The sequence below is a fragment of the Crassostrea angulata genome, chromosome 5 (genome assembly GCF_025612915.1).
Source record: "Crassostrea angulata isolate pt1a10 chromosome 5, ASM2561291v2, whole genome shotgun sequence".
Taxonomy (NCBI): Eukaryota; Metazoa; Mollusca; class Bivalvia; order Ostreida; family Ostreidae; genus Magallana; species Magallana angulata.
This window is the reverse complement of record NC_069115.1, coordinates 11,606,416-11,618,066: the sequence shown is the minus strand read 5'-3', so window position 1 is coordinate 11,618,066 and position 11,651 is coordinate 11,606,416. Positions and strand designations below refer to the sequence as shown.

The window sequence follows — 11,651 nt, the reverse complement described above, 5'->3', positions numbered from 1 at the left end:
TTTGGTGGCTTCACCAACTTTCTTGTTTTGTATATAAACTGACATGTATTGTGGTGTTTCTGTTTATTTAGCGCCATCGATGAATGTTTAGAAACTTTTGGTGAATGCACCAACTTTGTACTCTATATTTGTTTGTATAATTTCATTTTGGTGGATCCACCAAATATTTGGATAATGAAAGTCTGAGTTGACCAAATTTAATCAGTAAAGTATAAGACAAAATGATTATTGCATATTTGTATTTAGGTGGAATCACCAATTAAGGTTTCATTTAAACGGAAATGTTTGATGACATGTGTTGCTATCATTGCTCTGTTGGTGGGTTCACCAAATTTTTGAATGAAATACAAAACTATATGCGGAAAAATTCACAATTGAATTTTGGTGGAACCACCAGGGCCCTGTGTGAATGAGATATTTGATGCTGTTTAAAAAAATAGAATCGCCAATATTTTATCATTGGTGGACCCACCAAGTTTATTTGTAAGTGAGATATTCGATGAAATAGGTTGGTGGAGTCACCAATGTTTTGACTGTTATTGTGGAATATGAAGGTTAAAGGTACTGTAAAATGTGCTTTTGTGTGAAAAAGATGGCGGGTTCACGAATTTATGTTGTGTTCAACAACAAAAATGAATAAAATTCATGTTCATTTCTGTTATTGCATTGCGTTCATTTTTCATTTTGCACTGAAAAAAAGAGGACACGAATAGAAAATCCTCTTTCTTAATAGAAACAGTTATATATGGTTTGAGCCTAAAATGGCCCCCTAAAATGTACATTGTCATTTTACTGTAATTCTTCGTTTTATTTGTACAAATATACATTTGAAGTTTTTTCATAATTTTCATTTTGATTTTAGTACCCACAATTTAAAAATATGACATCATAAAGTTGACCTTTTCCCGCCATTTTCTCATTTTTAGCATAAAACGGCTTGTTTTTAGGTAGTTTTTCTTTAAGGTAACATTGAGCGACTGCTTGAACAAACAAAATATTTTCACCAAAGATGTATCTATCCAATACTTATAAGTTACAAAAAGTTCGTTCTTTTTCAAAGAGTCGCTCTATATTTCCCATTCGAAAAAAGATAAAAAAAAATGTCAATTTTTGATTGATTTTGATCAAATTATAAAAATAGCGTCACTTTTGACGTCATATACTGCCAGTTAGTGCATATAAATCAAATAAATAGGTGAAAGACATATTTCATGTCAACTCTTTTATAAAATAACACCACAAATTAATGTACCTGAATCATTTTAAAAATAGCGAATTTTGGGGGCCAAATTTGACTAATATCATATATAGTTCTTTGCAGACAATGGAGAGTACTTATAAATGCAAAAAAATAAAACTTATGCATTTTTGGTAAAATACGTCAATAACAAATTCTTCATTTGCTATTGCCAAAATATTACCTATAAACTTTTAAGATGCATACGTTCGGGATATTTCCTTATACCATTTTAAATGCTCTTGAATGTATTCACAGTTTATCAGTGCATTCACACATTAATTGTTTAGATTAAATATTGAATCTTTTTCAGCTTTCCTGTTGTCCATTCGGTTAAAACGAGGTTGTCTCTGGTGTCCAAACATAAACCTTGGGGATGGTCTAACTGACAGTTGTCAATATAGCGGATAAAGTGTCCGTTCTGATCCAGGATGTGGATACGGTGGTTGTTACAGTCGGCTATCAGGATTCGACCATTACTGTCCGTAGTGATGCCGCGAGGATAAAATATTTCCTTAGTAGCAGAGGGATGACCAGTGTAGGTAAAGCGGAGTCTCCCAGCCTGGTTGACAACAAGTACACTTCTAGCATCAAAATCAGACACACAAATATCTAGATTCCTGTTTTCATTTATATATTTATTGGAACCATGGGGTGAAAAGAGAGGCTTTTTGTTGTCGCCGTATTGAATACTTTGTTTCTCTACTGAACCAGTGTAACGCGAAACTTTTGATTGTTTACCATTGCTGTTCATTAAAATCAGGAGGTCACCAGAGGAGGTACTGCAGACGCCGAAAGGTTTCCATCCCCGTAGTCTGATCACTGTCTGTATCTGTGTATTCTTCACAATGTTCACGGTTTTATCATCGTAATCAGTATAAAGAAGGTCTCCAATCCTTGTCACCAATATATCAATTGGCTCACCCCCTGACTTGGTTTGAACTATCTTCACAAGTTGATCCTGCAGGTTATAAAGCCTCATGCTGCTGCCGCTACACGTCCATATTTCTTCATCATTCAGACAGGCCACACTGCGTAATGCTATTTTTTCAGTGTTGATTTCATTGATGATCCATGGTTCATCAATGAGTGATCTATCCAGGTAAGATGACATAGCACCTTTAGGTTCCATTGTGTACACTGACAGAAATAAAAACAAAATGCTGCAAATCTGTTCTTTGTAAAACATCAGAAAGAAAGTAATTGTAAGCTATATATATATATGTATATTGTGCTATTGTGTTATTTTTAGTGCTTATGTATATGACCAAAGATATTATGTGGATCATATGATTTGTCACATATGATTCACATATGATGCCCTTTTTATTATCTCATATGAAACAAATCATATGATACAAATATTATTTACATCTGTGAATATATGTGGTGTAGTAGTTATATATATTACAAGTTATATACAAAACAGATATGGGGCTTCCGTCAATTAAATGGGATTAATATTACACGAAGTTAACTAATCTATATTATTTTAAAATGTAATTTAATTGTAAATTTTAAATAACAAGTAATTTCTGAGCTGTATTTAAATGATTAAGCACATTTTTTTCTAAAATAAATTATCGGAATTTTCCCATAAAAATGAAACCCAACATGAATCACGTTCTGTAATAAATAGAGGTCCATGGGCAACATCGCTCACCTGAGCACCACTGAGCATAATAAAATCAGCTTAATGAAGTCATATCCAAAATACTGTGACAAGGAATACGTAAAACAGATCCTGTATTAAAAGATTTTCAGAATTTTCTACAGATAATCTAATGTTGAGCCCCTTTTGTAACTGGATGATTTCATAGCTATATCAAATACTGAGCATAATTTGCTATTCTAAAAAAGATCTTAAATCAAAGTACTGAAGTACTGATGGGAGTTGGTTTTTTGATTTTATCGATTATTATTTATTTTAGAATCAAAGATACAGTACCCGCAACGTTATTTTTTACAAGATAAACGATAAGATAGGATTCACGCACGATAGGATAGCATTAACGCACGATAGAACAGTATACACACACGAAAAGATAGGATTAACGCACGATAGAACAGTATACACGCAAAATATGATAGGATTGATACACGATAGGAAAGGATAAACGATGTTCATGATAAACGTATGATCGCTTTAAACGATATTTACGAACAAACTGATAATGGCAGAATTTGAGAGAGAACACGTACAAATAAATATTTACGTTGAATTTCTTTTTAGTAACAATTGCCGAGTTGTTAAGCATCGCTGCAGTTATAGAATGTATAAAAATGACCAGTTAATTTTTTTTCAACTAAGATTATGAGCTTTAATGATCAAGAAATTTTCTTTATTGTTAAACTTGTTTTCATTACCGAACACCCTAGCCGACCGCTGCGAACATTTCAGCCCGAGATTAAATCACTCGGAAAATAGCGGTTTTAATTATATAAATCCAACTCTTGTATAAAGTAAAAATAAAATCTATGATAAGTACATTTTTTTCTGTATAAGAAAATGATGCATTAAAAACGAATTATTACAGTCAAGTTAAATAAATGTTTACGCAGATACACATTCCGTGTACGATTTGTTAACATTGTTTTCATCACCACACACCCTAGCTGATTGCCGAGAACATTTCAGCCTGAAATCAAATATCACACGAAAAAAAAAACGGGTTCAAAATACAACTCGGGTTTTAATTTAATATAAATAATATCATAAATAGTTTTGTTTCTGTAAAATATGATGCATTTAAAATGTATTGCATGAAAGTTAATGTTTACGCAGGTATACACTCTGCGTAGAATTTATCATATTCGATTTACAGGTACAATGTAAATATGTTACCTTTTTCCTAAGAACTTCGTTTTTCATTTTCAACGTTAACAGATATGATTTACATATAATATTGGTTAATTTTTATCTAAAAAATTAAAAAAATAGTATCCTGACGGAATGTTAGAGAGGATTTTACAGTTCTTGTTCAATAAATATTCGTATACGGCGCACCAAACGAGTTGCAACTTAGTAATAAATTTACTTGCTTATGAAAAGGAACGAAACGATTAACACGATAGGATAAACGTAAGAATTGTTGAAATTAAACGATAAACCTGATAGGATTAACGCACGATAGGATAGGATTAAGTCACGATTGAACAGTATACACGCACGATAGGATAGAATTAACGCACGATAGAACAGTATACACGCACGATACGATAGGATTGATACACGATACGATAGAATAGGATTGTAAAAAATAACGTTGCGGGTACAGTACATGTACGTTATTTTGCATGTAATTTCTTATACCAGATATATAAATATTCTCTAAAATGTCTCTACTTATACATGTATGTATTTGAATTACGCACATTTTTATAATATGAATACTTGGACTTTTCCGAAAAGAATTTCGATAAAACCCATATGAATCATGTCGTGTAATATTTAAAGATACTATTAACTCCATCAAGGTATGTATTAGTAATCGAAATATTTCTAAAAATGGTATGGATCCAAGCAATACTGGACTCTACTTTCGTTCACCCAGACGATCGGCTTTCTCCGACAAGCAAGAGAGATTCCCTGCTTGTCGAAAATTTACGAAAACCACCGATCGTCTGGTTGAACGATACTATAGTAATCTCTAGCGTAGGAATACATATCACTATAAACAAGAGGCCCATGGGGCCACATCGCTCACCTGAGCAACAATGGGCGTTCAAAAGATATTGTACCATATGGTCCCTCGGTAGAATAACAAAAAATAAGTATTGTAAAGTATTCGAATTTTACACTTATTTTTGCATACACGTAATCTAAAATTGACATTGTACCTTCATGATACTATTTTTTCCAGAATAAGAAAATCCTACGCATATTTGGTAGGGGTACACTGTTAAGTTGTTAACTTCCTAGACCCTATATTTTCGTTTTGCCCCCCCCCCCTCACACTTTGTATAGCGATCAAGATAAATGAGAGCATATAGGTACATTTTTTTCATCAACTACTTACTAGTTATTGTATTTTTTTAAAAAAAATATTATAGTTATTGTTTTTTATTTTAAAACTCCTACATGTATAGATGTGAAGAAGAAAATTGTACCTCGATGTGCTCAATTCCTCAAATTAAAAACATTCAAAAATGTTATTTGTCTTCTCCATTATAATTAAATGACCGTTATTTACTTCGCGTACAAACCAGGACACTTTTCCGCTGTGATATTTTCTTAGGAATAGCGATAATTACTTTATCCCCGCAACAGAAATGTGTCAGAACTATGGAAACTGTTTTAACGATGTCGTTTTTATTTACTCGTGTCTGAAAAACTATCAATATTGATGTAGATTTCACATTATTTATTGCATAAAGAGGGGGTCCCAGAGAGTAGGTATATACAGAATATCATTCTTTTATTTTGTTTGTACAAGTATTTAACATACTCTAATTCATATAGAAATTCTAATGTTCAACAGAAATGTCAGCGTCAATCGTAGAATTATAAGCAAGATACAGAGCTCACAGTTCGCCTAGGTTTGAGTCATATTTTGTTCACATGAGTTTTTTCCATTCAGCTTACGATTTTTAATTTGGTATTTCCTATTCAGCATTTAAAATCGAAAAAAAAAGAATGGTCTAAGATTTTCAATTCTTTTATTCACTCAAGACCAGTTCACTGGTATTTGAGGTTCAAAATCAGTTTATACAAATGTACACAAACACAGTCAAGGATCACATGTACAGTAGGAGTAATAATGACGAAAAAATGTTAAGTTTACAATACAATAAGTTGTTTAAGTTGGTTTCTGGAAGAACAGACTTTGAAAATGTTCTTAATAGATATTGAATTTTTTTTAAATTTTTTAATCTTTAGTTTTTAAGATCTGTGTACAAACATAGAATTGTGAGCAAATCTCTGTATCTTGCTTATAATTCGAAGCTTAACACTCAAATATGGTTAGTAAATAGAAATTGTAAACAATTAAACACAAGACACATGCACTATAACAAATAAAGAACACAATTTATTTTTTCTAAATGAATCATATATATACATGTATATACCTACATATTTCCGTCAGCGATATCAAACTCTATTTAAACTGAATAAACTCGAGAAAATGCCGAGCATCTCAACAAAACCTCTTGCATTAATCTACCATTACGCAAAAGATAACGCCGAATTAGCGATAGAATGAATTGTATTTCAGTACTTTTTTGATACATCAGATTTTGCTTAATTTGAGCAGGTAAACAGTTAACTGTTTGATTTACCGAAGTCTCTGTTTGATTTGATACGTAAAAATCACGAAATACAGACAATAGTTCCCAGGTTACAAAGCATAAATAATGAAAACGAAACGAAAATCAGAACAAGCTAACACCAACGTCATGTGTGAAAACTGTTAACGCATTGAAATATTAAGCCTCAATTTACTTCACAAAATCGGCAACAATATATTTTGCATGTTTCAAAAATTTCCCTTCATACGCGAACTGTTGCACAACAAGTAAATTCATCATAGTCAGATCGACCCTTTTTCGTATAATGTCATGGCTGATTTAAACAAAGAACCTCGTTTTAGAAGTATGGAATACGAGTCTTGGTGAAATGGGTATGCAAACCCGGGCCGTGGCAAAATAAAAGCCCGGTCAGCTCGGCATCGTCAATTCCAAATATGCATTATTTTGCAGCAATATTTACAGCGAATATAAATATACTGGTCCATCAAATATCCTGAAATTTTAATGAGATTGGCAGATTAATAATTGCCAATCTTTTGTTTTGCCCAGGCAAAGTCTTGCCTACCCATTTTACCGGATGCCGAACTGGAAGCTATTAAACTGATTGAAACACGCCTTTCCTTTATTATTATTTTCGTAATAACTCAGATTTAAAACAGAATTAGCCCTTAATTTTTGCAATTTATATTTTCCTTCCCATAAGGATAATTTATGCTAAACTACGTTGAATTGGACTCAGTAGTTCTTGAGAAGAAGATTTTTAAAAATGCACCCCCTTTTTCTACAGTTTCAAGGTTTTCTCCGCTTTGAATACAGATTGGACTTTTATTTCTGCAATTTATATTCGCCCTCCCATAAGGATGCGTTGTGCCAAATTTGGTTGAAAATGGATAAGCGGTATTAGAGAAGAAGTTCAAAATGTGAAAAGTTTACAGACGGACAGACAGACGGACGGACGACGGACAAAATGTGATCAGAATAGCTCATTCGTGCTTTCAGCTCAGGTGAGCTAAAAATATCTAAATTGTTCCTACCATTTAAAATCTGATTTTTTTCACGGCATTTATATATACATGTAAGTTTCCTTGAAAAACAGTGCTTCAGAATTCATTACAGCGAATTTAACGATTATTTTCGAGAACTAAGTCTTGTCAGCGGTGATGATTTCTGCCTAGGTCAAAACACTGTTTCACTTTTAGTTTGCCAGAGTAACTGCATAGGAGAGTTGATTAAAATCAACTCCCCAACAACTGTTCATATATATATATATATATATATAGATACTGTTTTGACACAATATTGTATAACATATTTTAAAAAATTGTATGATAATCATATGTTCATTTCATACAATATTATAAAATAAAATGTTTATCAATACAATAATAAAAAATATGATATTACATTATTGTATTAAATCACACAATACAATATCATAATAGCTTAAGACTAATATACAATATTATAGGAATATATGATTATAATATACTATCATATCACATAATACATCACAAAATTGTAACGGATCATTTTAAATTGTATAATATGGTATGATATTATTACTTATTAGGTTAGTTACTGACTCACTACGGAAATATATTGGGTTGATCAATCTCATAGATGGCGACACGATATCATTTTTCAGTGTGTACGATATAACAGACATCAAAATTTCAAGTAATAGCATTTGTTGTTTTCAATTAAAAGGTTAGCATAAATTAATTTCGCTAATAAATAAATTGATAAGTACTTTTGAAGTTTGTAATATTCTGTAATGTCATAATGCTTATTTCCCGTACTTCTTGTCTGAACGGAATTTATTGACAGCCCTAACTGTGCTGCGTTGCAACAAGAAAACGGTCTTTAACTACCAATTGCCTATGCCTGTAAGAAGTTTAAAAAGTGCAAATGTTAGTTTGCAATATTTGAAAATTAGTACTTAGCGATTCTATTGGCAATCTAGAAACTTCAGATCTATACGTATAGGTGGGAGTTCATCTTAGAGACGAATCATCACCCACCTTGTATTTAAATAAGTCCAAGGTAACAAACCCAAGACTTATGCGTTTGGCGCTTAGTAGACAACCTTACAGGTTTTAGATTCAGTCCATAAGACAAAGACAATGTTGGTTCCGACTATTTAAGTCATCTGTAAATAAGCTCACTTATCATACTTTTATTCCAATCCAATTTTAAAGTAGTGTTTTTCAGGACTTCGTACTTACACGAAAGGAAGGTAATTGTCACATTAAAATCATTGTTCATACAGTATTTCCATGCAAATCGGGTACAATTTAATGCCTTGCTATGGTATGCGATTTTAACAATATGCTATGATATTTCAGTGCAATGCTATGAAGTTTGTATGCTGTGCTCTGAGATATTTAAATGAAGGGCTTAATAATATTTTAAAGTATGCTACGCTATACGATTCATTCATGTCCAATGCATATTTCTTTTTCGATACCGTCAACATCTCGATGTATACAATATTGATACGATATTGATTTTACATTGTCAACATTGCCGATATTTCTTTGCCGTTAACATCGTCGACATCGCAACGTCGACAATGTTGAACCGATATCGAGTTTTCATTGTCAACATTACCGACATTTCTTTGCCGTTAACATTGTCGACATTGTCGACATCGCAACGTCGACAATGTTGAACCGATATCGAGTTTACATCGTCAACATTGCCAATATTTTTTTTCTGTTAACATCGTCAACATTGTCGACATCGCAATGTCGACGATGTTGAACCAAAATCGAATTTACATTGTCTACATTATGGATATTTCTTTCACGTTTACATTGTTAACATTGTCGTTTTGTAATTGCTTTTTGTTTACAAATACAAATTACAAATGTAAACATCCATTTCCATTTTATTAACAATTATTACACAACTTGAAAGCAAATATATCATTTACATTAAAAATTAAATACATCAATCAACAATACATCTGTCAATTTATTCATAATGATTATTACAACCAATAATGTTTAATTTCACTTATTTATCTTCTTTGATTCTTTTCCTGTTTCATACTAACCTATCAGTATTATCCATTTCTGAAATTTTCAACATAAACAAGTTGTACTTCCCACAGGACATGTGTTTTGTTGCAAACTTAAACTTAGCCACAAACTGAAAAGTTTGTTCACATGCTTTCGTGTTAATGTGTTTCAACAAATCATCAGTGTATGGGTTGACATTTCTTCTACTCCATTTATCAACATGATTTGCAAAATGCATTTTGTCAAAAACAATGCGTAGTGTTGTCAAAAATTTGGAGTATTCAGTTTTCTCTGCCCTGATCGGATTCATTATGAATTTTTTCAGATGACAAGCATCGTCATAGGCAAGTAGATGTGGAAAAAGTTCTAACACCTTTGCCAGCCAAATCAAAAACATGTAGACTTGGGTCAAAGACTCACATCCGTACAACTCTCTCATACCGTTAATTATACCGCAGTTATATACAGATGCACACACTCCTGCACTTTTGAACTTTTGGAGATGACGATTTTCTTTAATAAGGGTGTTACATTTGGAATCTTCCTCTGTCTTTGCTCCTTCAGTTGGTTTCTGTCAAACAGTTTTTAACTTATGTTGAAAATTTATCTTTCAAGCACAAATATATTATCATATTAAATCTATATATATATCCAAATTATCCAATATGAGTGAAAGGTGATATCACACAGTATAGATAATAAAAAAAGAAAAGGAAAATGAACAGTTCCAAAGTTTCTATTCACTAGTGCTTTCTGGATTTACATCCTTCTTCATAAATTATGTACATTCACCTGAAGAATGATGTAAATCCAGAAAGCGCTAGTGAATAGAAACTTTGGAACTGTTCATTTTCTTTTTCTTCTTTTATTATATATATATATATATATATATATATATATATATATATATATATATATATATATATATATATATATATCAATGTAAAAGTGCAAATACATGTATTGGTAATAACCTTTTCATGTTCTTCCTTCACATGTTTATGTTCAGTACAATAAAGGGATCCCTTCATTGGCATTTTCCAACAGCCCATTTGGATGCTACCTAGTCCTTCGGAGTCAATTGTTTTCACTTCCATTGCACCACAAACTGAACGCGTTCCCTTCATATGCCTGTCAATGACTATTGCTTTACAGTACTCTTAATAAATACATACATATACATGTCATTAAAACATTAATTCAACGGGTTTTTTTTAATATATTATCTCGTTTGAATTATGTCATTAAGATTCGTACCTTCGTGGTTACAGTTGTCAGTATGTAGTGATGAAGACCATTTTATTGAAAATTTCTCCCATAAGACATCCTTTTCACATTCCAGTATACCTTCCAGCTTATCCGAAAGAATATATTCTATTTCGGTTTGTAGGTTATAATTCTTCTTCATTCCAATAAATGTTTTTGTACCATGCCTCACTTAGACATCGTCTGTCCAATATATTTTTATTGTTCAGCGAATTCATCCACTCTATCCCCAGGTGTTCGTCATTGTATGCATACGCAATTCCTTAAAATGATGCCGATTTCCTGAATCTAAAACATTTTAAATCAAATATTAGCTATCTGCCATTGATTTTGATTCAGTTATCTTCCTTCTCATATTGTAAAAACATCTTCTAATTTATTTTTGACAATTCATTGATGAAAGTTAATTTCTCTTTTTAATTAGTTCAAATTCGCCAATCAATATGAATATGAACAATACTTTGATTTCTTCCCTATCCGTTAATACAAAAATAATATTGAATCTCGGTATAAATCATTAAAATTCTCATTGATGATCGGACCAGCTATAATTTTCTCCACAAAATATTTTTCTCGAGGAACATTTGTGTGTGTGAATTTTTCTATTATATTTCACGCGCGCATCTAGAGTTTGGTTAATTGGTGAGAGGCGGTCTGGTACCCCCCCCCCCCTTTTAAAAAAATAAATTTAATAATGAAAATATGAATCGAATCTTAGTCAAACTTATTTATAATACCCCATGAACCATACCCACAAGAAAAAAAAAACTCGGGACCATTATTATATTAACATCACGTTAACACAAATCTCAAGGTTTGATATTCGTATGTGCTGAATATTCATTGGGATAGATTTTTTTAATTCTATATAATGA

At 31.9% G+C, this 11,651-nt stretch overlaps 1 protein-coding gene across 1 annotated transcript; it reads right to left on the bottom strand.

Moving 5' to 3' along the window:
- Positions 1-1,320: 1,320 nt before the first annotated feature.
- Positions 1,321-9,949, bottom strand: LOC128183833 (protein lin-41-like). The gene is made up of 2 exons (XM_052852995.1): positions 9,931-9,949; positions 1,321-2,377 (listed from the first exon to the last, which is right to left on the bottom strand). Exons 1-2 carry the CDS (start codon positions 9,947-9,949, stop codon positions 1,524-1,526), a joined length of 873 nt encoding a protein of 290 aa, XP_052708955.1. The 3' UTR covers positions 1,321-1,523.
- Between the last annotated feature and the right edge of the window lie 1,702 nt (positions 9,950-11,651).